Source organism: Bufo bufo, chromosome 1, assembly GCF_905171765.1.
Source record: "Bufo bufo chromosome 1, aBufBuf1.1, whole genome shotgun sequence".
Taxonomy (NCBI): domain Eukaryota; kingdom Metazoa; phylum Chordata; class Amphibia; order Anura; family Bufonidae; genus Bufo; species Bufo bufo.
In genome coordinates, this window is record NC_053389.1 from 421,734 (window position 1) to 449,634 (window position 27,901).

A 27,901-nucleotide genomic window follows, 5' to 3' on the forward strand; every position below is an offset into this window, starting at 1 on the left:
CCTTTCAACAAACGAACATCGGTGACACCTCACCTTTGTTTGTCCTGCCATACCTTCAGGGCTTTCTCTAGACCTCCCTGAAGCTCCAAGGACCACAAATCCATACCCACATCATTAAGGTGCTCGCCGTCCACCCACAAGAATTGAGCTGGCGCCACTTCCAGCTCCCTGTGATGTACCACAAACCCCCCATGGCGCAACACAAAATGCCCCATCTCCTTGTTCAACTTTGCCTGAGCTTTATTAAGACAATCAACAGACCTGGAGAACCGCCATGACCGCCGAGCCACCACATCAGACCAGATAAGTAACAAAGCCGGAAAGTCCACCCATAAGTGCAAAAAGTCCAACTTAACATCCCTTATGACATCCCCTGATCGACGGACCCCTATATCATTCCCACCTATGTGGATCAACAAGATATCAGGGGGCCTATCCAGGGGCAGATTGGCCATAGACCTTACAGGGAAATTTTCCGGTGGGCCGATGCCCAGAGGGTCACCCAAGCCCTCGTCTCTGCTGCTGGCCGGGTACATAATGATTTCTCAGTGGTAATAATGATTTCTCAGTGGTAATTAAAGCTATGAGAATCAGGTACTCATGTACCAGGCCAGCAACCGCAGGTGCCCTCCTGAATTCAACTGCTATGGCCTGCATCTGACCTCTTAAGCCTCCTGCTCTTTATTTTAATTAGAACTGGAGGAGGAAGACAGAAAATGGCATCTATTGATGGCCACCACAGAAGAACAGTTTTTGGGGCAATATATGGTGCTGCACTGTGGTATATGTTTCTGATGGGTCAGTATTTTGCACTAAGGTACTGCTGACCCCCGCCTGCTTCTGTTGCCCCACCTTCCATCAATTTGGATCTGCCAACAACATGGGGCCACTTTTCGTTTTTTTTTTCCAGGGCCACTGTAGGTTCCCAGTCCGCCCCTGGGCCTATCCCAAGAGACATAGATCCGAAACTCGGGCAGCAACCCACCCCATAAGGAACTACGCAGGCCAATCCAACAAACCTGTTAAACACTGTTGTCAAAAACCAATTGTCGTCCATTCCCACCAAACATCAGCTAACAAGGACCCCCAGTACATGAGGAGGACCCTGAAAACAGAAAAAAATAAAAATATCGGCATCACAAATCATGCAAAAAAGGATCCCACCTACTACTCCTAAAAACACCCTAATGCAACAACCCCGAACAAACATCACAGCAAATTAAGATGAATATAAGAATGAAAACATGTGGACTCCCATCATCCAATGCACATGAATGCCACATCACCCTAACCCCACCGAGCTGCCTCCACTAGAAGGCATTAGAAGCAAACTCCCCAGCCAGCAAACCTGCCGCCGCCAAAGACTTAGGAAACCCTGCCACAAACTGAAACCAAGACAGAGCAGTGCCATCTCGATGTACTAACAAAGGCACAGCCTCCACTGGGCGATGCTGCACAAAAACTCTTCCACACACCAAATCGGACATACCACGGTGCCAGCCAAAGGATGTCTAACCCCTTTACCCTCCAGATCAGTCTTCGACCTCCGTGCTAAACACTGCAAACCTTCCGGACCAACGACCACACCTTCCTGAAGCAAACTCTGAACCTGTGAATGACTACTCACTACCAACTCCGAAACCTAAATGCTCTGTAAAATGCTGAAAAAAGCTGCCGGACAAGCCTCATACCACCTCATACATCGAAACGGAAACGTGGTGCCAAGTGTCCCTCCACCATTATGCCTTCAATGTCTGGACCAGTAAAAAACATTTAGACACATAAGCCAACCCCCGCAAATGCAACCAAATGGCAACCGCAGCAACCCTCTTGGAGACAGCCAAAAAAGACATGCCGGAGTTAAAGGACAACCCCACGCATCTGTATAAAGCTCCAAATCCACACTAGAAATCGCCACCTCTATTCAGACCATTCGACCATTATACAAAAAGGGTTCCCAGATATCCAAATCTGCCCCCACATCCACCAACAGCCTTAAAAAATTGAACCGAGACGCCACCTCTGACGTTACCATGGCCATCTAGCTGCAGAAGACACACTCCATTGGCAGAATACGAAAGGCAAAGTTAAGCTTTCCTAACACTGCCCTCGCCGAAGCTTAACTTTCTTAGCTCTCCGTTGCAAAGCAACCTCCGAAAGCAAAACCGTAACCTTGTCCTCAGGCAACTGACTCTCCATGTTAACAGTGTCAGTAACTATCGCCCAAAATATAACTGTGGTATAACCGTCTTTTTACTTGCTCCATGGTGTGTAACAACGCCGAGCACACGCGGGACCCGGCTGGAATTTGCACAGCCCATAGGCAAACAATATAAAGCCGATTCTCCCAATGAAAACCAAGCAAATGGAAACTATCCAGATGAATCGGCAACAAACAAAATGCTGTCTCAATATTCGTCTTCGCCAAAAGAGTGCCCTGCCGAAACGCCATGATCACTGAAACGCCACATCGACATGTAAGAAACCAAACTTACAGTACTCTTCGTTGTATTGCCAGCAGCACACTTTTTGCCCACCAGCTGACTACTCCGCTGCTGAGAAGCCCCTGGCTGCTCCACGAAAGGACTGAGGCCCTACCTTCGGCACCACCATTAAATCATTAAATGCATCCAAAGACTAATGTCTTTGTGATCCCAATGGCATCCATATGGCAAAGGAGGGCAGAGCAGTGCTCCGTAGAATTCTCCCCCACCACAAACGCCTGGAGCCAATTTAAGAAAGTGCACGGAATCAAACAATACCGTTGCTTCTTCTGCTCTTCCTTCCCACTGTCTTCCGGCTACACCCTATCCAAATTAAACTTTTACAGGGGAAGCAACGAAAATACCTCCACATAGTCATTCTTCCAAATCTTTTCCCCAACCTCAAGCTTCAAATGGGCCCTCAAGGGCCCTTCAAAGCACACATACACTTCCCCGATTACCGCATCCGGCAGCCTAACATCCTCCACAGTAGCGGCCTTCCCTCCACTACTAGCCACTGATACTGGAACCTTCACCACAGCCACCGATTCCCCTACGGGCAACCCTGTCTGCCCAACAACCCTTGACGGAAGAGCAGGGGATCAAAATGCTGCAGGAAAACCCCAGCACCAGACCACAACGAGATAAGAGGCCAACATCCCTAAAGCAACTCCTGTATCAAACCCTCAGACCCAGAAACCTCCAATGGTGCACGCAATCCCTTCCCTCAAACCTCCTGCCTGGACCGACCTAGTCTCACCTGGGAATCCTTAGGGAAGACTCCAGCAGCCGCAGACCGCAACAAAGATACGTCCATCGACATCCTGGCAGATGTACCAACAGGGGTGGATTGGCCATAGACCTTGCAGGGAAATTTCGGTGGGCCAATGCCCAGGGGTCACCTCTTCACGGACGCCAGCGGATGTTTTTGTGCTGGCAGCAGTATTTTGTGATGGTCTGTGGTATTTGGCTCTGTCGGGTGGTATAATGTGCTACAATATGGTATTGCTGGCCCCGCCTTCCATCAGTTTGGACCCGACTACAAAACGGGGCAACTTTTGGTATTTTTTTTCAGGGCCACTTTAAGTTCCCAGTCCGCCCCTGTGTACCAGAAGCAGGACAGGTGCAGGCAAAAGTCACATCCACCAACCTGTCCGTGGTACCCCACGAGTTCTGTCTCCATTCTCCTTCTAAAATCGACCAGACCACAGAGATCTGCCCCCTGGTACTGGAGGGGTGGGGCAAGCAGCAGCTACAAGCTCTGCCCTGCCAAAATATGGCCACCAACCATGTGCTCTTTGGCCGCAGTAGGCCGCAGATCTGCCAAGGTGGAAGTCCCCGCATCCAGAGAAGTTTCCAGGCCGTAGCGTCTGGTGGGGTTCTGCAGATCAGTCATTCTGTCTGTAACGTATCTGTATCATTGTCTGATTTCTCCGCAGGTCTCTGGAAATATTACAAGAGTTCCTCAAGAGAAGGAGACCGTGGGATCCACCATTTTGATGGCTGATAAAACTCTAGAAGAAAAAGAAAAGAAGTTGGCTGGGTAAGATGTCAGCGCGGCTGCGGGGACAGGAGATACAGGTCCACAATTCTGCGCATGAACCTGTAATGATACAATGTAACAGGGAATTCTCTACGCATATGAGAACCAATCAACCGCCTGTCTGGTAGAAATGTCCATATTTCAGGAAGATGCCATCTAGATAATGACTCTTCTAACCTCTGAAATCAAACCAGGCCAAAGACCTTGTGTCACCCGTGGTCTCGCAGCTTAGGCAGGGTCCTAGCTCTCCTTTAAGAGACCAGCTGTGTATGGAGACTTGTAGGCAATGCTCCATGGGAAAATAATATGCAAAGAGGTATCTCCCAGGGAAGGAGAACCATCTCGCTAGCGCCATCTTGTGGAAGTGGCTCCCTGTGAGTCAAAGTCTGACTGTTTAACAAGCCTTGTTAACATTGCACTGATGGGGCGAACGCCCCGAAACAGCTGTCTACGGATGAATATTCGGCTTGACTATTCCCTTGTCCTGGGAGGTTTTCAAAAAGTCAGACTCTAACTCATAGGGAAACCCTTCCAAAAGGTTCTCTAGTGAGATGTATTATATACAGAGGTCTAGAGTTATCCTTTATTATATACAGAGGTCTAGAGTTAACTTTATTCAAATATTCTAACATCAGCCCGTCTCCATTTATTTCTCCAGAGCAGCGATCACAGACTGAAGCCGCAGCAAGAGAGAAGGAGATCCTGGAAAAAGCTAACATGGAGCTGAAGAGGAACCAAGAGAAGGAGCAGGAGAATTACAAGCTTCACATGGAAATGCTGGAGAAGAAAATGCTGGAGGAAAGGGAGAAGATGAAGGAACAGAATGAGTGGCTGATAGGAGAGAAACTCAAGGTAACAGATCTCATGTCCTCCTCCTGGGACGGCCCGACCTCCACATATTCCATGAGGAGCAGTTCACTCTTCTGCTCTCTGCCGCCCACTACAGCCCGTGTAATCTACACTCTATCATGTTCCTAAGTCAGTGGGGGATGGGGGGGTGACAACTGCTCCGAGCACAGAAAAGTAGTTGTCACTAGAGTTGAGCGAACACCTGGATGTTCGGGTTCGAGAAGTTTGGCCGAACTTCCCGGAAACGTTCGGGATCCGAACCCCACCCGAACTTCGTCCCAAACCCGAACCCCATTGAAGTCAATGGGGACCCAAACTTTTCGGCACTAAAAAGGCTGTAAAACAGCCCAGGAAAGGGCTAGAGTGCTGCAAAAGGCAGCAAAATGTAGTTAAATCCCCTGCAAACAAATGTGGATAGGGAAATCAATTAAAATTAAAATGAACCAATATCAATTGGAGAGAGGTCCCATAGCAGAGAATCAGATAATTTTCCTATTTCATGACGTAAAGTCATGATTTTATTAAAGACACGGAGGCGAGTATTGCAATTCTCCTTCTTTACTCTGACCAAAAGCAGCAAAGAAAATAGAAAAATATTGAAACATGTGATCAGCCCCTCCCCATAGTCCCCCTATAACAGGCCACACCGCCTGCAAAACCTCCTCTTTCTTTGTAAGTCCAAACCGAAAAAAGTCCAGCTGAACCGCCAACCAGGAACCGGAACAGCCTGGGAACAAAGCGCCATCCATCCGGAAGCGAACTGGAACAACAGGAACAACGCTGAAGAATCTCCTGAAGCTGTCCACATCACAGGATCGGCTGGAACCAAACTGCCGACCCTTCGAACCAAGATGTAGACCAAAGGATACCACTTAGTAGGCCGATCTCAACCTGAAAAAAAGGCGAAAAACAGAACCATGATAGAAGCAAATTGTTACATTGTATTCACAAGCAAATGGTTGCGACAAACCTACTCAGGAAAAAAATCATAGAGTTAAAGCAATATGCAAATGATACACAGTCAAAATCATTCCTATTTTAAAACCCCAACATAGGGAGGGAAAAAACATAGGGTGGGCAATACTCGCCTCCGTGTCTTTAATAAAATCATGACTTTACGTCATGAAATAGGAAAATCATCTGATTTTATTACAAGACCCGGAGGCTCGTATTGCAAGTTCAAAGTTAAGATAAATTCTCAATAATTGATGAGAAAGCGTGAGGACCTGGCCTAAAATAAAATTCCCTAAACGTGGATACTCTGGACCAGTCCGCCAATTTCAAAATGTCCTCCAGTCTGGCGCCAGAAACCGCCAAAGAGGTAGCAGATGCCCCCCTAGCGGAATGCGCCGAAAAAATAGAAGTGTCCACGCCCGCCAATTCCATGATCCACTTCATCCACCTAGCCAGCGTGGGAGTGGTCACTGGGGCAAACGGACGAATGGTAGAAAGGAAGAGCTGAGGCAACTCTCGCGACCGATGAAGAGAAGTGCGAGCTTCATATTCCTTGAGGCACGCCACGGGACAAAGTGAAGGCGAGGCCGGTAAAAGCAGGATAAGCGACCAAACGTATGTGGGTCTTAGTCCTCCTAGAGATGTCAAAGGAGACCCCATCCGGGGTGTACGAACGGGCATCATAGTCCAAAGCCCGGACGTCTGAAACCCGCTTGCATGAAATCAGACAAAAAAGGGTGACGAGCTTCGCCGACAGTTGCCTTAGGGAAAGGTCCGCATTCTGAGGCCAAGAAGATAAAAAGGAAAGGACACAAGACACATCCCAAGTGGCAGAAAATCTAGGTCTAGGAGGACGAGACATCCGAGAACCGCGCAGGAGACGACATACTAAAGGATGCTGTCCCGCCGGAGTGCCATCAAAACCTTGATGAGAGGCAGAGATTTGCCCTGGTCAAATAAAGAAGATAGGAAATGCAAGATCTCCGTCACAGGTGCCGATACGGGATCCAAGTCCCTAGCCACGCACCAGCGAGCCCAAGATCCCCAGGCTGATCTGTAAGATCTTCTGGTGCCTGGGGCCCATGCATTTTCCAAAAGGAGTCTAGCTGTTCCCGAAACTCCTGGGACCTCCCAGGGTCCCCTGAAATCCGACATGCCAGCAGGCGCAGGGATCCGTCTAAGAGAAGAGGATGTAGTTGGTGATTCGGTCCTCGGAGGAGAGTCTGAGATGTCGGGAGCAGGTACGGGATCTCTATCATCATCTCCAGAAGGTGGGGAAACCACGACTGGGAGTTCCAAAACGGGACCAGCAGCACTAGATCCGCCGAATAACGTCGTACTTGAATCAGGGTCCTGGGAATCAGCTGGAATGGAGGAAACGCGTAGAGCAGATCTCTGGACCAATCCTGCAGGAACGCATCCACCGCTTCGGCTTCCGGGTCCGGGCGCCAGCTGTAAAAGCGTTGTAGTTGCGAGTTCAGACGGGAAGCAAACAGGTCGATGCAGAAAGGACCCCAAACTGACATTAAGGAACGGAACACCGCTGGATCTAACTGCCAGTCGCTGGAATCTGATAGATACCGAGAACTCCAATCCGCATAAATGTTCTAGACGCCTGGAAGATATTCTGCCAAAACAATCAACTCCCTGTCTAGGCAGTAGTCCCAGAAATCCTTCGCCAAACGAGACAAGATGGTGGAACGGGTTCCGCCCATGCCGTTGATGTACCTCACCGCAGACACATTGTCCATGCGTAGTTGGATGCAGGATCTGGCCGTGTCTCTCGTGAAGCTCTTGATCGCGAATGATCCAGCCAACAGTTCCAGTGCATTGATATGGAACCCTGCCTCGGCCTCTGACCAACCTCCTCCAGTTGTGATCCCCTCGCAGTGAGCTCCCCAACCCGACAGGCTGGCATCCAAATCCACCACGAAATCCGGACGATGGCCGAAGATAGCCTTGCCGTTCCAAGCTTGCAAATTGTGGATCCACCAGGAAAGCTCCTCCTTGGTCTCCTCGTCCAGAGAGATCCAATCCGCATAGGAAGCTCCCGCCCGTAGGTGGGAAATTTTCAGGCGCTGAAGAGTCCGATAGTGGAGCGGCGCCGGGAAAACCGCCTGGATAGATGAGGCCAGCAGACCTATGATCCTGGCTAGTTTGCGCAAAGGGATCTGGGAAGATGACCTGGCTTTGCACAATTCCTTCCGTATTGATCGAACCTTGGCCGAAGGTAGGCTGAGTGTTCCTGCCGTGGAATCCACCAGAAACCTCAAGAACTCCATCTCGCGAGACGGGGTGAGGCAGGATTTCTCCTGATTGATGAGGAAACCTAGATCCGACAGAAGATCCATGGTCCAACGAAGATGATTCAGCAGTACCGATCGATTCTGGGCCATGATCAGAATGTCGTCCAGATATACGATGAGGCGAACTCCTTGACTGCGTAACCATGCCATAGCCGGGCGCATCAGCTTGGTGAAGCACCAGAGAGCTGAAGAGAGGCCGAAAGGGAGGCACGTGAACCGCCAAATCCTGTCCTGCCAAGAGAAACAGAGAAGGTTCCTGGACGCGTCCTCTACTGAGACAGTAAGATAAGCGTCCTTCAAGTCCAACTTGACCATCCAATCGCCCATTTGTAGAAGGTCCCGAAGGAGATGGATGCCCTCCATCTTGAAATGGCGGTATCGGACAAACTCGTTGAGGGCGCGCAAATTGATAACGGGTCGAAGTTGACCCCCCCTTCTTTGCCACTAGAAATATATTGCTGATTACCACGCAAGGGGACACAGGGGCCGGTTCTATGGCTCCTTTGCGGACAAGATCCGACAGTTCTGAGTCGACCAGTATGCGGTTTTCCGCTGACAGCACCACAGGGTGTGGAGGTGGGATGGACAGTGGGGAAGACGTCAGCTCGATGTGGAAACCCCTGACCGTGGACAGGACCCATTGGTCTGAGGTGATACGGGACCAGGCTGGAGAAAAAAGACGTAGTCTGCCCCCTACACAAGCATTTAAAGAACTGAAATGAGTTGGTAGACTCACCGTAGGGACGTCTGGAATTAGGATTCACTCTGTATCCTCTTGGACGCCAGGAACTTCCTCGTGAAGGGAAGAACGATGACGGTTCCCGTCTATGCTCCTGGAAGGTAGATCTCTGAGAGAAGGAGCCTCGGCCCGAACCACGGGACTGAAACTGGGCACGGCCGGACAGGCGGCCCCTGAAGCTGCCGTCCCTGGTAGAGACCCTACCGTGAAAGACTCTCTTCATAGAGCTTTGGGCTTTGTCTAGGGCGGTGAAAGCCCCCACAAACCTCCCTAGGTCCTTAATGAAAGGTTCTCCAAATAAAAGGCCCTGGGCCTCCTTACCAGCCTCCGTAAGAGCTAGTTTTGATCATTTGGGTTTGATTTTGAAAAGAATGGCTTTCCGCCTTTCTATAGCCAGGGACGTATTTACATTCCCTGCTATGCAAATGGCACGTTGTACCCATTCGCGCAATTCCACAGGGTCAACCTGTTTATTCTCTGCTTTTGCTACCTCCGCCAAGTCAAAAAGTTTAGCTAGCGGCCCAAAGATGTCAAGGAGCTTATCCTGACATGACCTTAACGCCGACTCCAGACCCCTACGCGGGTTCCATCCGGATTTTGTGAGGAACTGCGTCATTTTGGGGTCGACAGCAGGAGTCTCGCATACCCTGTTAGGGATGACAGGTCTGGGGCATTCCGCCCTAAGCTTATTGCGAGCCTCTTTGGAAAGAGGGCAGCGCACTCTAGCCTCCAAATATTTGGAGACGTGCTCCAACGGTAACCACTCAGCCGAACGGGGGTGGTGGAGCGAATCTGGGTCGAACAAGGGTTCCCCAGAGGGGTTCGTTAAAGATGCAGGCATTCCTTCTGCAGCGGACATTAGGGAACTACACCCGGGTAGGGGGTTATCATCCCTGACCCCTGATGGGTCCTGCTCTGCCTCCTCAAAGGCGTCATCCATAGCCTCCTCCTCGGATCCGACCTCAGAGTCGGAATCCAATTCCTGTAGTGCTCTAGCACTTTTCCAATTGCGCGTGCGTTCTGCCTGACGCGTACAGGCTCTCTTGCGCGGACCAATCGCGCCAACATTGGTGGAAACATCATCACCCTTATTATTTCTTTTTCTGGAGGCAGAAATCCCTGGCCCGGTGGGTGAGGACACCATGACTGGCTGCGGGGTTTGAGAGGTAGCTGGATGGGCAGCAAGGGCCTGGGCAATAGTTTGGGATATGACCGATGTCATAGATCCCATGGCTGCAGCTATGGCGCTAGATATTGACGCCTGAAAATCAGTACCATGATCACCAGGGATCGGGGCATGGTCATCTTCCCCCGAAGGGGTTAATTCCATTAGAGGAAAGTCCTCCTCTGCAGGGCCCTGGGCAGTATGCACATCCTTAGGCATGCTGGCAATTATATATTATAGATGACTGCTGTATTTATTATTTTTATTGTGGGAACACTAGATGGGGAAGGCTGGCAAAGGGGATTTGCCCCAGGCCAGTAAAAGAAGAAAACGCTGAAGAAACCTGTAAAGGAAGACCGAGGACGGCAGCGATGCGGCAGGAACTCCGATATGCGATGACGCAACAGGCGGAAGTGCCCGAGATCTCGCGAGATCTCGGGCGCGCTTGCCAGGAAGACAGAGAGAGCCGCCGCAGCCGCACTGAGGTACAGTAAGCGGCGGGAAAAAGAGCCGCCCGATAAGGGAGGGGGAGCAGAAAAAGGGCACAGTAAGGTGGTAATAAGCGCAAACAGGGGATGAACGAAATACAGATAAGGGGCGCAAAATTAACCTCCTAAAAGCCAAACAGGCGAGGAGATAAAAAGGAAACCCAAGCTAACACAAAATGAAAGCAATGAAAAAAAAATATATATATATATATATATATATATATATCAATAAATGGCCCAAATTGCCCTAAAGGGGGGAAAAAACAAGTCAAGATAAACAAAACAAACAATATCTATATATATATATATATGTAAGTCACAATGACATGAAACAGTAAATCCCAATACTTATCTCTGCGGTCAGCAGCAAAGAAAGAGGAGGTTTTGCAGGTGGTGTTGCCTGTTATAGGGGGACTATGGGGAGGGGCTGATCACATGTTTCAATATTTTTCTATTTTCTTTGCTGCTATTGGTCAGAAGTAAAGAAGGAGAATAGCAATACAAGCCTCCGGGTCTTGTAATAAAATCAGGCTTCATGTCATAGCAGAGAATCATGCTTCATGTCACCCACCACTGGAACAGGCCACTGTCACATATTTAGGCCCCGGCACCCAGGCAGAGGAGAGCGGTCCCGTAACAGAGATTCAGGCTTCATGTCATAGCAGAGAATCAGGCTTCACGTCACCCACCACTGGAACAGGCCACTGTCACACATTTAGGCCCCGGCACCCAGACAGAGGAGAGGTTCATTCAACTTTGGGTTGCCCCGCAATATAATGGTAAAATGAAAATAAAAATAGTATTGAATGAGGAAGTGCCCTGGAGTAGAATAATATATTGTTAAGGGGAGGTAGTTAATATCTAATCTGCACAAGGGATGGACAGGTCCTGTGGGATCCATGCCTGGTTCATTTTTATGAACGTCAGCTTGTCCACATTGGCTGTAGACAGGCGGCTGCGTTTGTCTGTAATGACGCCCCCTGCCGCGCTGAATACACGTTCAGACAAAACGCTGGCCGCCGGGCAGGCCAGCACCTCCAAGGCATAAAAGGCTAGCTCTGGCCACGTGGACAATTTGGAGACCCAGAAGTTGAATGGGGCCGAACCATCAGTCAGTACGTGGAGGGGTGTGCACAGGTACTGTTCCACCATGTTAGTGAAATGTTGCCTCCTGCTAACACGTTCCGTATCAGGTGGTGGTGCAGTTAGCTGTGGCGTGGTGACAAAACTTTTCCACATCTCTGCCATGCTAACCCTGCCCTCAGAGGAGCTGGCCGTGACACAGCTGCATTGGCAACCTCTTGCTCCTCCTCTGCCTTCGCCTTGGGCTTCCACTGGTTCCCCTGTGACATTAGGGAATGCTCTCAGTAGCGCGTCTACCAATGTGCGCTTGTACTTGCGCATCTTCCTATCACGCTCCAGTGCAGGAAGTAAGGTGGGCACATTGTCTTTGTACCGTGGATCCAGCAGGGTGGCAACCCAGTAGTCCGCACACGTTAAAATGTGGGCAACTCTGCTGTCGTATCGCAGGCACTGCAGCATGTAGTCGCTCATGTGTGCCAGGCTGCCCAGAGGTAAGGACAAGCTGTCATCTGTGGGAGGCGTATCGTCATCATCCTGTGTTTTCCCCCAGCCACGCACCAGTGATGGGCCCGAGCTGCGTTGGGTGCCACCCCGCTGTGAACATGCTTCATCCTTATCCTCCTCCACCTCCTCCTCATCCTCGTCCTCCTCGTCCTCCAGTAGTGGGCCCTGGCTGGCCACATTTGTACCTGGCCTCTGCTGTTGCAAAAAACCTCCCTCTGAGTCACTTCGAAGAGACTGGCCTGAAAGTGCTAAAAATGACCCCTCTTCCTCCTCCTCCTCCTCCTGGGCCACCTCCTCTTCCATCATCGCCCTAAGTGTTTTCTCAAGGAGACATAGAAGTGGTATTGTAACGCTGATAACGGCGTCATCGCCACTGGCCATGTTGGTGGAGTACTCGAAACAGCGCAACAGGGCACATAGGTCTCGCATGGAGGCCCAGTCATCGCACAGTCTGTCCAGCATGTGCAAGGTGGAGTTCCACCTGGTGGGCACGTCGCATATGAGGCGGTGAGCGGGAAGGCTGAAGTTACGCTGTAGCGCAGACAGGCGAGCAGCGGCAGGATGTGAACGCCGGAGGCGCGCACAGACGGCCCGCACTTTATGCAGCAGCTCTGACATGTCGGGGTAGTTGTGAATGAACTTCTGCACCACCAAATTCAGCACATGCGCCAGGCAAGGGATGTGCGTCAAACCGGCTAGTCCCAGAGCTGCAACGAGATTTCGCCCATTATCGCACACAACCACCAGGCCAGGCTTGAGGCTCACCGGCAGCAACCACTCGTCGGTCTGTTGTTCTATACCCCCCCACAACTCCTGTGCGGTGTGGGGCCTGTCCCCCAAACATATGAGTTTCAGAACGGCCTGCTGACGTTTACCCCGGGCTGTGCTGAAGTTGGTGGTGAAGGTGTGTGGCTGACTGGATGAGCAGGTGGAAGAAGAGGAGGAGGAAGCCGAGTAGGAGGAGGAGGAGACAGGAGGCAAAGAATGTTGCCCTGCGATCCTTGGCGGCGGAAGGACGTGCGCCAAACAGCTCTTCGCCTGGAGCCCAGCCGCCACTACATTTACCCAGTGTGCAGTTAGGGAGATATAGCGTCCCTGGCCATGCTTACTGGTCCACGTATCTGTGGTTAGGTGGACCTTGCCACAGATGGCGTTGCGCAGTGCACACTTGATTTTATCGGATACTTGGTTGTGCAGGGAAGGCACGTCTCTCTTGGAGAAGTAGTGGCGGCTGGGAACAACATACTGTGGGACAGCAAGCGACATGAGCTGTTTGAAGCTGTGTGTGTCCACCAGCCTGAATGACAGCATTTCATAGGCCAGTAGTTTAGAAATGCTGGCATTCAGGGCCAGGGATCGAGGGTGGCTAGGTGGGAATTTACGCTTTCTCTCAAATGTTTGTGAGATGGAGAGCTGAACGCTGCCGTGTGACATGGTTGAGATGCTTGGTGACGGAGGTGATGGTGGTGTTGGTGGTACATCCTCTGTTTGCTGGGCGGCAGGTGCCAACGTTCCTCCAGAGGCGGAGGAAGAGGCCGAGGCGGCAGCAGCAGAAGAGGTAGCAGGGGGAGCCTGAGTGAGTTCCTTGTTTTTAAGGTGTTTACTCCACTGCAGTTCATGCTTTGCATGCAGGTGCCTGGTCATGCAGGTTGTGCTAAGGTTCAGAACGTTAATGCCTCGCTTCAGGCTCTGATGGCACAGCGTGCAAACCACTCGGGTCTTGTCGTCAGCACATTGTTTGAAGAAGTGCCATGCCAGGGAACTCCTTGAAGCTGCCTTTGGGGTGCTAGGTCCCAGATGGCGGTGGCCAATAGCAGACGGACTCTCTTGGCGGTGGGTGTTCTGCTTTTGCCCACTGCTCCCTTTTTTGCTACGCTGTTGGCTCGGTCTCACCACTGCCTCTTCCTCCGAATTCTGAAAGTCAGTGGCGCGACCTTCATTCCATGTGGGGTCTAGGACCTCATCGTCCCCTGCATCGTCTTCCACCCAGTCTTCCTCCCTGACCTCCTGTTCAGTCTGCACACTGCAGAAAGACGCAGCAGTTGGCACCTGTGTTTCGTCATCATCAGAGACGTGCTGAGGTGGTATTCCTATGTCCTCATCATTAGGAAACATAAGTGGTTGTGCGTTAGTGCATTCTATCTCTTCCACCCCTGGGGAAGGGCTAGGTGGATGCCCTTGGGAAACCCTGCCAGCAGAGTCTTCAAACAGCATAAGAGACTGCTGCATAACTTGAGGCTCAGACAGTTTCCCTGATATGCATGGGGGTGATGTGACAGACTGATGGGCTTGGTTTTCATGCGCTTTCTGCAGAAGACTGGGTGGGAGATAATGTGAACGTGCTGGATCCACTGTCGGCCACCCAATTGACTAATGCCTGTACCTGCTCAGGCCTTACCATCCTTAGAACGGCATTGGGCCCCACCAAATATCGCTGTAAATTCTGCTGGGACCTGAGGTAGTTGGTTCACTAGGACGTGTGGCTGTGGCAGAACAGCCACGTCCTCTCCCAGCACCAGAGGGTCCACTAACACCACCACGACCATGTCCGCGTCCGCGTCCCTTACTAGATGTTTTCCTCATTGTTACCGTTCACCACAATAAGAAAAAAAATATTTGGCCCAATGTATTGAATTCAAATTCAGGCCTTTTTTTACAGACACCTAACACTGTCTGGCTATCTATTTAGGTACCGTATTACACTAATACAGGCACAACAGTAACGACAGATTTAGCTGAATATAAATTGTAGGCCTAGTATTTAGGCCCTGGATGACAGGTATCCCTTTTACGGACAGAATTAGACTTGGAGATGCACGGTAGCATGTGAAGTTATTGAGGATGACCCTATCCGCACCTTCAATCTAATATACCCTTTTATGGATAGATTTAACCTTGGCCTGATAGTAATTCCCTAAATTTGTGGTTTCTGCTCTAAGTTGGGAATTGTATTTCAACCCAGAAGAAAAACTGTGCTTTGGCGGACACTAAATGAATTGACCAGCCTCAGCAATAAACACTGATTTAGCTGAATATAAATTTTAGGCCTATTATTTAGGCGCTGGGTGACAGGTATACGTTTACGGACAGAATTAAACTTGGAGATGCACGGTAGCGTGTGAAGTTATTGAGGATGACACTATCCGCACCTTCAATCTAATATACCCTTTTATGGATCGATTTAAACTTGGCCTGATACAGCAGAAACCACTGATTTAGGGAATTGCTAAATTGGGAATTGTATTTCAACCCAGAACAAAAATATATCCTTTGCCAGACAGCAGACAGTATTACAATTGGCTAGCGACAGCTGAAACACCAGATTTAGGGTACTGCTATTTTGGCAATTGTATTTAACCCCTCAATAAAATAGCAAGCACAGCCAAGCCCCTGATGTAGGATATAGCAAAAAAATAACCACACTATTGATGGTTAAATGGACTTAGTGGCAGCTTGTGCTGGCGCACCACAAGACACAAAATGGCCGCCGATCACCCAAGAAAAAAGTGACATAAAAACGCTCTGGGCAGCCTAAAACTGTGAGCAATTAAATAGCAGCAGTTCAATAATCCACAGCTTTAGATCGATCACTGAATTAATTGTTTTTGCTGAGTTAATCACTGCCTAATCTCGCCCTAACAGCAGCTGCAACCTCTCCCTACACTGATCAGAGCAGAGTGACGTGCAGCGCTACGTGACTCCAGCTTAAATAGAGGCTGGGTCACATGCTGCACTGGCCAATCACAGCCTTGCCAATAGTAGGCATGGCTGTGATGGCCTCTTGGGGCAAGTAGTATGACGCTTGTTGATTGGCTGCTTTGCAGCCTTTCAAAAAGCGCCAAGAAAGCGCCGAACACCGAACCCGGACTTTTACGAAAATGTTCGGGTCCGTGTCACGGACACCCCAAAATTCGGGTTCGCTCATCCCCACAGTTCGGGTTCGCTCATCCCTAGTTGTCACTGATTATACCCATGATAAACATAGGTAATAGGACAGCATGAGGTAAACCAACCATAATGTGGCCCCTGGAGAGAGTTATGTGTTGGGGCCCTAATTAGGACAGCCAGCCAGGGATCGATATTCCCGGGAGTTGTTCCCTTTATGTCCACCACTGTATCTGTGTGTTTAGGACGCAGATACAGTTGAAAGTTGTGGGTCGGGCCAATTCTACCTCTTCTACTGCCTGAGGTGAAAACTGAAATGGCACCCCCACCTGGTGCCAAATTCTCTGTCTAACCCATAATCCCAGCCCTACTGCTGAAGGTCTATTCGTATTGGACATTACATATGCATTACATCCCTCTTCCATCCAGTGATGTCTCTTCTCATGTAGATATTCTCTTCTCTCATCTTCTCCATTCGGACCAGACCACCATGACAAAGTATTCCAGCCACAGCTCATCTCTGTAGTGTTTACCGCACAGACATGTTAGATTCCTCACTTTTCTATCATTCTTCTCCTCCTGGTGCACCAACTGTGTTACATATTACTGCTACCTCCAATACTGCGCCCGCTGTGTCCTTAGTGCCCCCACTATACTACAGAAATAACAGTCCCATACAGATGGTCCATAAAGTGTTCCTAGACGTCCCACTGTGAGGAATATGGAGTATGATTTCATTCCTGCCATTTGCTCCAGGAGAAGCAGAGGAAATCAAACTCCACAGGGGGGCTTCAAAGCGCAGCCAGACAGCAGAAAACAACTAGCAGGCCACATTTGGTTACATTTCACCTCCATTCAGACAGCACAGATCCTGCAGGAAAACCTCCCTGCAGGGGGTCTAAGCCATTCCCCAGTTTAATCAAATCTAGCTGACAGCATGGAACCAGCAATTTATAAAGAATTATGAATCGCCCGGTCATCACAAGCGTAAACCATATACATATTTGTGTCCCGGTGGCCACGATGTACATGCCCATGGTTTTAGTTTGGTGGTGGGATGCCAGGGAAGGGAGATGTGCATATCTCCCCACAGAAACCAACTAACGGTACCATGTTTGGACTCTACTTGTAGCCTGAACCCAGATCTATTGGTCCCAGAACCATCTCCCTGTGACGTTCTGGTCTGGAGCTATGAACCCTAAAGGTTTTTGTGGGTCATTGAGCTGCCAGGATCAGCAGGGAGGAGGGGACCACTCCCAGAGGCTGGTAGGGGAGGGGCTGGCTACAGGTTAAAAGGCTTGTGCCAGCAAGCGGGCGTGTCTTTTTCTGAAAGGGGGTTACATTGTGCAAATGTGTTTGGAGAGACCTGGAAACAGCTGACATCACTGCCCTCCATGTGAATACAGCAAAGGACCGTTCATATACCCGGTAACAGAGCTGTGCTCTGTGTAATCCTGTGTGTACCATATTACCTGTATTTATAACCTCAGACCACTGTATATATTCTGTGTGTATAGTGTTATATCTAGTGTGCCCTTACGGCGATTAAATATATAATTTAATCCTGCGCTGTCTTGTATCTCGATCACGAATCCCCACGTCCGTGTTTCGGCCTAGTTATAAGCTACAGCGGGTTGGTTTCTGACCCTATATAATACCGTTAGCGGACCGGGCTTATATCAAACGAGAAGCTGGTGGCAGATTACCCGGGCTGTTTCACGCTGGCAATGAAAAGGCTCTCTCAGCTTGTTGCCTTTCTGTGCCCGCGTGGACAGGAGGTGTATGTGTAAACTGTACCAAGCTGACCTTACCTGTTCCTCTGGAGGGTGTAACGTCACGCTTTTGTAACAAGTGACCATACCGCCTCCCATGAGCTCGACGTAGGTGACGTCAATCGGGCACGAGGCGTGGTATCCCTCACACCCACCAGTAGTGATAATGCTATCCCAGTAGTGCCCCTTTATTTATAATGCTCTCCCCTCTGTTTTATGTCCCCCCGCAGTTCACTCTTTATTTATAATGCTCTCCCCTCTGTACTGCTCCCAGTGGTGCCCCCTATTATTCCCTATACCTACATCCATCATGCAGTCATCATTTCCGTTCTGTCTCTGCAGGAACAACAAGAGATGCTGGCCGGGGGCTTCAAAAGGCAATGTCAATCGCTGGAGGACGAGATCAAGCGACTACAAGTGGAGAACAACGAGCCCACGTCATTAATGGGAGAAATCATCAGCACCATATTACCCGGGAAATTAGGGAAATTTGTAAAAAAGGTGCTTCTATAGGAGGAATATATAGTATATGCCGTAGGCCTAGTGCAGGGCCTGAGAGGGGGAGGAATGACCCGAGGATTCGAAGATCTTCAAGTCGTGGCACCTACCTCAGACCCTGCGCTATGCAGAGTGCTCCTTTACACATATCTTGTAGCCAAGTATAATAAATGACAAGAAATACACGTTTACTCATCTACTTTGAAGAGCACCTGTCAGCAGGATCAACAGCATTAACCCCCACATGCTGTCTGGTAGGGTTGATCCTTCTGATTAGAATGCTACCAGTCTTGTTAAAAATCCGCTGCGGCGTTCCTGAGAAAAAATAACTTCGATCTTTATAAAACCGAGGGCTTCAGTGCACAGAGGGGCGGGGCCTAGGCCCCCCTTCAACCCCTTAGCCTTTTTGTGCTGGCCACGCCCCTCTTTGGATGTGAAACCCTAATTTGCATTTTCACTGGAACACCACAGCTGATTTTCACAAGACAGACATCATTTTAGTCAGCAGGATCACACCCACCAGACAGTATGCTGGGTTCAATAAGGTTGATCCTGCTGACAAGTATTCTTTAATATAAAGAAATATAATCTATCAGTGTTTACACCATAAGTATAATCTTCCCTTAGTGTCTGGCAATTAATGCCTTGGTGCGTTTTACACCCACATCACAACTTTTTGTGTGTATTGCACCATCCGTATTCACCCTGCTTTATTTTTGCTGTATTACTATATGCTTTATATGTTGTGTTAACGCTGCAGCGCTCACTGCTGACACTAGGTGTCACTATTACATAAGCTATATATATATATGACAGAGTCTGTGGCTGAAGCCACGTGGTGTGAGAGAAGAGCCGGCTGTTCTCTTCCCTCTATGCAGTCTCGCAGGTAGTACACAGTCCTAGTGCTTTCTGCAGGTGGTCATCCTTCTGTATATCCAGTGGAAGGAACTTTCTGGTGGTCTCTAGGAGCACTGCTCCACTTCTTCCTCTTTTGCTCTTCCAAACTCCCTGGGTTCAACACAATCTCAGGTCTTTGGTTCTGACCAAATTTGCCCTGGGGGATGAAGGACAAAGACTCCTTGTGCTGCACGTTTTGATAAAATACAATAGATTTTCACAAGCATAAAATGGACCATCGCTCTCCCCCGACCGGCTACATTATAAACTCATCATTTATGTGCCGACAAGGTGTCCTTGATCCCCAGTAGGATTCGGGCAGAATCAAGCAGAGAAGGATGAAGGGGTGTAGCGAGACCGCGGGACAATTCACATTGTTCCATTGGAGGGATCCGTAAGACGGATGACCCCCTGCAGAAGGCACCAGGAGCGTCGACTACCCGCGGTTCTGCACACAGCGGACGGATGTCTTTTTTATGTTACAATGTTGCAGCAGTGAGAACTTTATCACCTGTAACGTCGTTTACAAAGAGCTCCGGGACATCGACTGTAGGCACCAGTTCTCCTGTGATTCCCACACTGCCTCTATACCTACATTGTGACCATTGGCTGCTACCAGGGGAACGCTGGAGGCGTCCACTGATTAGTCCATGATTTGGACAGATTAATTTAGCAAAAAAAACTGTGGTATGCGTGTACCAGAAATTGAAGGGTTAACTGCCTGAAAAGGATGCGCTAAAATTAAACTTTATTAATGATACAGATAAAATAAGTGGCTAACCACGATATAACTCTACTACAGAAAAAAACTGAAGCGCTCCTCTAAACCCTGTCCCAAAGAAACGTTGCCTCTGAATTAGCACCAGCCGATAGTTGGAAGGATCACTATTGGGCAGGTGCTGCTCTCCTCCAAACCACCATAAAGAAGGATCGGGCAGGTTATCAAAACATGGACCCCTATATGTGCCAGTACTAGGAGTGTAGGTGCCCCAGTATTGTGTCAGGTAAACGTGGAACATCGTTCTACATAGGATAGTGCACCATCCATGTGCCAGTACTGGGAGTGTAGGTGCCCCAGTGTGTTACTGGGGAGCCTGGAACGCCCCTCAATAGGTTAGTAATAGGCATAGATAGATATAGTAAATGTGGTCCCTGATATAGTAACCTAACAAACGCCCAGTTCACTACTATACTAGTTCTTATTCATTGCTCGATGCGTTCCTACATCGGGACCAGGCCTGTGTTTCCTCAGGAGCAGTCAGAACATAAATCACTTTTAAGGATCACAAAATGACAAAGTAGCAGAACGCTGCGTGCCTCTGATGGCGTGCGTGCAGCTAAAGCCTCCGGCACTGCTCATTAAAGAGGACCTCTCACCACCCCTGTGACGCCTGTTTTATTATCTTCAGGCATTCCCCATGTAATTACCATTCTGGAGCATCTATCCTTATAGCTCCATGTTGTGCCGTTCCTTTATTACTTCTACTAGACGTTATGAATGAATTGCTAGCAGTCTGCAGTGAGGGTACAGAGGGGCGGTAACCAGTTGGGGGTGTGTCCCTGCACAGTCTGATAATGGCAGCACTGATTGGATAGAGTCTGTGCAGGGACACACCCCCAACTGGTTACCGCCCCTCTGTACCCTTACTGCAGACTGCTAGCAATTCATTCAGAACTTCTAGTGGAAGTAATAAAGGAACGGCAGAACATAGAGCCATAAGAATAGATGTTCCAGGTTGTCCATGTTTTGATAACCTGCCCGATCCTTCTTTATGGTGGTTTGGAGGAGAGCAGCACCTGCCCAAAAGTGATCCTACCAACCATCGGCTGGTGCTAATTCAGCAGCAACGTTTCTTCGGGACAGGGATTAGAGGAGCGTTTATGTTTTTTTCTGAAAAATGCCCCTCATTCCCCATGCCCGGCCTGTAGTAGAGTTATATTGTGGTTGACCACTTATTTTATCTGTATCATTAATGAAGTTTAATTTTAGCGTATCTTTTTCAGGCAGTTGCCCCCCCCCCCCCCTCCTATGGTTTGGACAGGCCTGGGAGAGGGAGCACTGCCAGAATGAATGAGTGCACTCAGTAATAAGACACTGTCCCGGTAACAGGCAGGTGCACAAACCATCCCCTCCCCACAATCCTCGACCACCATGCAGTGACTATCACTCCTGTGTCCACCACTGCCACTTGTTGATACAATTTGCAACCACCAAGTGTCTGTGCCTCCTAGTAGAGTAACCATCACACGTCTGTACCTGAACTGCAAAGATTATAGATCTGTACTTGAACTGTAACCATCAAACATCTGTACCTCAGCTGTAACCAATAAAGTTCCTCATCATTGAATAGAACTCTGTTTAGCTTCTGTGTCGTGCTCAGCCATTTCCCTGTTAGGGTACAGGGGACAGGTTACATGATGATTGCTCTGCCTCGCTTATCTTCTCCCATTGAGTTTCTTGAATTCTTGGAGCTGGAATTAGGTGTAAAAAATAAACATGAATTACCAATCGGGGCTCCAGTACTTGGGACTGATGAGCACCGAACCCTATTAGAGGCGAGGCAGCTCTATCAACAGGCTCCACCCGCCCTCCTGCTTTATACGAGTGACATCATCTTAAAGAGTTTGTCCCAGCTTTAAAAGTTCAACAGCTTTACTCGAATAAACTCGCATCCAGACAATATTTGATCTTTCTCTGGCTCCAGCAGGTTTTGGGGTACACTGGCAGGTCAGCTCGGACACTTTGCTTTGCCTTTCTCTGCTGTGCTAATCTCTGGCTTTGGTAGCTGGACTTTCTGGCAGTTCTGGTACCTTTGAGTGGGGTGCCTTTGGCTGTTGACCCCCTCGTAATACTCAGTCCATGACCACTAAGCAGTCAGGGAGATTTATGAGCTGCTTCCCTTGGGAGACTCCTGCTGCAGGAGGAGCTCCCCTATGGACTGACTATAGCTTCATGCAACCTCCCACTTGGTAGGAAGCAGGGTTAGCCCACTTCTGCGCAAAAAGGGGGAGAATGTAATGGTAAGTTCCATTCTATCTAAAGATCTCTCTGCCAGATACACTGCCACCTGCTGGTGAACCAGACACAGTGCATGAAATACAATACATAAATTACATAGCAATATTATTAAGGCGCAGTATCAAAGGACCTGGAATCAAGTACACAGATGACATTATTTGTTAGCCATTAGAAACAATAGCAGGGTGTATGAATGATAGTGCCCGCTCTGGGATACTACAGATACTGTTCTCATTAGGTCCTGGTGGAGCAGGAGGGCGCTATTTGAATTGGTATCTGTGGAGATTACATGGAGTTATATACATGACCTTACAGGCAGAGCAGGCCTTCAAGGTGTGTGGCCAGAGCGACTACAACTCCTATAATCCCTCACATGGTGGCTTTTAAATATTTCATTTCCTTCCCCCCACTTCTCTGCACAGCGCTCCTTCTTCCCGGTGCTCAAGAGTCCAGAACAGTACGTGGTGATTAGTGGAGCTGTGTTTGAAGCTTCTGCTGAGGCCGGGTACAGCAGGAGGTGCAGGACACCCTACAGACAGGGAATCAATAGACAAGCTGTTTGTAGTGATGAGCGGCAGGAGCAATATTCGAATTTGCGATACTTCGCAAATATTTGGGCAAATATTCGTCATAAATTTGCGAATTTGCGATTATTTTCTTAATTACGAAAATCGGCAATGTAATATGCGTGTATTGCGCGTGCAATACAGGCGTGGGTCACTTTTGCTACATTTTTCAAGCTACTAGAAGTTTCCTGAGACTGGAGAAAATGGTTGGCACAGCAGAACATTACGATAGCTTTATATGCAGATAGAGTGCTGGAATATATTCACGATTGCGCTAATCGGCAATTAATGATGTGCATATCTTGCAATACGTGCAACTTCACATTTTATCAGGTCTGAGTAGATATCACTGATTGGTGCACTAAGTATTGTTGTGACATCACAGCGCTATGTCTGTAGTATGTATGTATGGACAGCAGAACCTATCAGCTCCACTGTATCACTATCTAACCTACACTGACTATCCGTAATATATATATATATATAAGCTAACCAACTATCTAATGTAATGACACAGTAAAGCACAGAGCACAGCCATGTCACTGCTCTCTCTCTCAGATCTGCAAAAAACAGCAGAAAATGGCTGCTGGGGAGGTTCTTATATAGTAAGGGGGGAGGCAACTTTCCTATTGGTTGCTAGGGATGTTGCTAAGCTCAGACAAAGACATTGCAGCCTTCTCATTGGTCCACAAGCAAGAAGCAGGGAGGGATCATGGGTTAAAATGAAAAAAAAATCTAGAATATTCGCAAATGCGAATATATAGCACTATATTCTAAATCCTCGCGAATTCTCAAAGTGGCGATATTCGCGATTAAAATTCGCTATTCGAATATTCGCTCCCAATACTACTATTTAGGCGCCCGAAGGAAAGTAAGGTGGAAAAATCCATGCAGCTGCTTTGTACCATCAGAAAATGGCTTCAAGCTTTCTCCATTTATACTAGTGCAGTACCCCAGAGCAGGGGGTTCATGCAAGTTGTTTCCTGTTTAATGCTTGTCATGTTATTTAATGTCATTTTATGCTCTTTATACCCAGTATAGTAATGTCTGGAAAGGACAGAGTTAATCAGAGCTGGCACTGCCCCTACAGGAAGCTTGGGTGAAGATCATGCATCTGCCCCTAGCTCAGTTTAGAGTCAATGGTGAATCAGCAGAGAATAGGGAGGAAGCATCTCTATGTGCTTCTTCATTACAGGATTGGATCAAGGTTCCAGAGAACCACCTTCTCTGAGGATTGTCCACTGAGTGAAAGCATTTTCCTACAGTACTCAGGAAGGAAAGAGAGAAGGACACAAGAAGGTTCAGAAATCTGCATGGCTGAGCATTGGAGTCAGTAAGGTATCCTGCTACCTAAGCTATATAGACTTTACTGCAGTGAGGTGAAACCTTCACACTTGGACACAACTTGGCTGGTTGTATAGTGTAGCGGATTGCATTTGGCTACTATCCACCGTCCTTAATTATGGCTGTCCATAACGTTTATTGTTGCAATATTATGTTCAATTCCCTATGGTTCGTTACTTGTAAGACAAAAAGTAATCAGTGACCTGCTGAGCATTCGTCTGGGTGTTCAGTAGAAACACATTGGCTACAATGGATGTTTAAACTGTACTGTTGATTGGATTACTTCTCAGGCTGAGGGGAGGGGATGTGTGCGCTGTAACCAGTCTGTGATTGAAGAATGTATAATTTTCTGTGGTTGTCTCCCTTGCATGGGAGAGTTGCGTAAAAGCAGAGTATGTGGCATTAAACTGTGTTCTGCTCCTAATACTGTGTGTCGTCCAGTTATTGGGAAGAGTGATGGGATATTCGTGGATGGTTTTATTTACTACTGATCCTGTGCTTCCTGTGCTAACTACTTGATCCCGAAGTAACCCTTGGAATAACAGCGGAGAAAGCCTATGTCGCACTAGCGCTCCGCTACATTTGGTGGCAGCAGTGGGATCCAGAACTCACAAGGGAACAAGTAACAGGGAAGGCAGCAGTACCAATGGATTGCGGATGGAGATCGATTATTCTATACTTAAGTGCTCCACGTTAAAGGATCTCCTGGAAGCAAGGGGTATTCCGGCCAGCAACAAGAAAAAGACTGTTCTTGTTACAGAAGTGAGGGCGGAATACTGAATGGAGGGCGGTTCGGTTCCCGAACGGAGTGGTTCGACTAACGAACAGGAACAGTCTGAGTTCCAAAGGGAGCTACAATTCAGGCTGTCGTTTTATGGCGAAAACCCCCCAACAGATATAATCTCCTCAACCATGCCAGAAGTTCAAGAGTTTGTACTGAGACAGAGGAACCAGAAAACCCCAGAAAAAGGCCAAACAGTGACAATGATACAGGAGGGTAAGCCTAACATACCTTACCAGGCTTTTAAAACATATGTAGAGGCAGAGTAAGATATAGATGCACTCCTCCAGGATTTTGAGAGACTATGTGCCCTACATAAAAAATAAATACGGAAGATTGGTTCCCCATCCTAGCAGGTCGGCCGCCAGGGAGAGCAACGGAGGCGTACATCACAGTCCCCGATGAGGAAATCCGGAAGTACAGCCGGGTAAAGGAAGTAATACTTGCCCGGTATGCCATAACACCAGAGGCGTACCGGAGGCAGTTCAGGGAGCTTAAATAAACCGAGAAGGACTCTCACGCTAAATGGGACTGCCGACTACACCGAGTGGCCCTGGGATGGGTACAAGCCCACAAAGCGCGGTCCATGGAGGACGTACTACAGATGCTGTTGCTGGAACAATTCTATGACGAGCTAGCAACAGATATCCAAGAGTGGGTAAGGGACCGCAACCCTACATCACTCCCCGAAGCGGCCAGGAAAGCAGACGAATATAAGGATTCCCGCAGGAAACAGAAAACTATACCAGCCAGGACATTAGTAAGACCCATCGTGGGGACTACCTACCTCACTGGCCCAGCAGCACCACCTCGGCAGCTTCCACCCCCAGCTACCCCACAACAGCGGTTCCGGAAACCCAACCCCAGACAGTGCCACCAGGGCCAGAAATGGGGGCACTACAAGAGAGACTGCCCGCAACTCCGAGACGAACACCATGGGTCCGGCCAGGCCCACCACCACCACCACCACGAGCAGCAGCACACTATTACCAGAAGGAGATGCCAGCCCCAACTGTAGAACAGTGGGAAGTGCTACATGAAGGTGATCCACTCCAGGCAGATGCAGACACCGCCAACACCATCGGCACCATCTATTGCTTTGAATTTAGGAGATGGGCTACGGATACGTAGTGGAATGATCCTGCTCTCCATAGCCAATTCTGTCAGGATCTATCTGAGAGGCTGCAGGACGCTTTGGCCTTTTATGAAAAAACCTGTCATTAGAAGCAGCTATGTCCCTTGCTGTACGTCTGGATAGACGCTTGAGGGGGAGACCCTCACCCTCAGGACGTACTGTCAATAAGGTGGGCTTCTTTGACACTTTATGGTGGAGAGACACTGGTGGTTACGCCTTGTGATGAGCCTATCCAGTTAGGGCGAGCTACTCCTGGGACTGCTGGTAAGAGCTCTGGTCATATGAAGGGAGTCTGTTTTTGTTGTGGAAAGAAGAGACATTTTGTGAATATTTGTCCGTACATTCAGCGTCAAGGTGTAAACAAAAAAACAAAACAAAGCGTAATTCCCAAATTACTATTGGTGGTGTGGGTGGGGAGCAAGAAAACTTACTTTTGTCATTTACTGGTAGTACCCGATTTCTCCTGACTGCTGAGGTGGCGCTAGAGTCCAAAACTGTGGAAATCGAGGTATTTGTTGATAGTGGGGCTGGGGTTAACCTGATTGATGGACAGTTCGTTCTCTTTCATGGGTTGACTACTAGTGCACTAGAGAAAAGCATTTCTGTCTTTGAAATTGATTCTGCACCTCTTACCCCAAAATGCCTGTAGCAGGTGGTAAATGACATCCATTTAAGAGTGGGTGATTTCCATCAGGAATCTGTCTCCTGTTATGTGTTGGAGGGTCTGCCTGCTCTGTTGGTGTTGGGTTTACCATGATTAAGCAAACATAACCCTAACATCGATTGGCAAGCGAGACAGATTCGCGATTGGGGTGATTTTTGCATGGACAACTGTCTTAATGCGTCTTTCCCTGTGGTCACCACTAAAACTGTACCCTCGTTTATTTCCAAATTTTCTGATGTGTTTCCCGAGAGTGGTAACCAGGAGTTGCCTCCACATCGGGAGTATGATTGTCCCGTCAATCTTATTCCTGGAGATAAACTGCCCAAATCTTGGTTGTATAATCTTTCAGAGCCCGAAAGAAAGGCTATGCGAGAGTATATCATCGAGAGCTTGGCGAAGGGTCATATCAGACCATCCAAATCCTCAGTGGCTGATGGGTTTTTCTTTGTAAAAAAAAAGATTGTACCCTTAGACCATGTCTGGACTTCCGTGAGCTCAACCGTATTTCCGTCCGTGATCCTTACCCCCTTCTTTTAATTCCGGATTTGTTTAGTCAGATTGTCAGTGCCAAGGTGATCTCTAAATTGGATCTGAGGGGGGCATATAATCTGGTAAGGATCAGGGAGGGGGATAAGTGGAAGACTGCATTTAATAACCCTGAGGGTCATTTTGAAAACCTGGTCCTTTGGGTTAAACAACACTCCAGCGGTTTTTAAAAACTTTATCAATGACATCTTTCATCATTCTACTGTTGGAATCTATACTTACAAGTCTGGAGTGGCGTTGCACCGTAGACTGCAGTGTAAGACAGGGTGGTGCGCTAGATGTTAGTGTCGGTGCTTGAAGTGTTGAAAAGGGAGTGTATTGCTGTGCCGCCCGGTCCCTCTACTACGTACACTTGGTGTTGGACTGGCATCGACCCAAAAATCTGAAAGCGCTTATGCGTTTTTGGGATTCACCAACTACTACCGTAAATTCATCTTGAACTATTCAACTGTGGTTAAACCTTTAATAGACATGACTAGGAAGGGGGACGATTTCTCTGTTTGGTCTGATGCGGCATTACAAGCCTTTTCTGCTGTGAAGGAATGTTTTGCTTCGGCCCCTATTCTGGTGCAACTGGACGTATCCTAGCTATTCATTGTAGAGGTTGACGCATCCGAGGTAGGGATGGGAGCAGTTTTGTCACAAGGTCCTTCACCCAGTAATGGCGCCATGTGCATTTT

At 48.6% G+C, this 27,901-nt stretch overlaps 2 protein-coding genes across 2 annotated transcripts in view; both read left to right on the forward strand.

Annotated features, from left to right (window-relative positions):
* LOC120986745 (carcinoembryonic antigen-related cell adhesion molecule 7-like) overlaps nt 1–27,901 on the forward strand; it is a 986,637-nt gene that overhangs the window by 224,363 nt on the left and 734,373 nt on the right. The window lies entirely within an intron of this gene.
* LOC120986748 (guanylate-binding protein 1-like) lies at nt 3,971–18,464 on the forward strand. The gene is made up of 3 exons (XM_040415463.1): nt 3,971–4,025; nt 4,685–4,878; nt 18,114–18,464. Exons 1-3 carry the CDS (start codon nt 3,983–3,985, stop codon nt 18,282–18,284), a joined length of 408 nt encoding a protein of 135 aa, XP_040271397.1. The 5' UTR covers nt 3,971–3,982; the 3' UTR covers nt 18,285–18,464.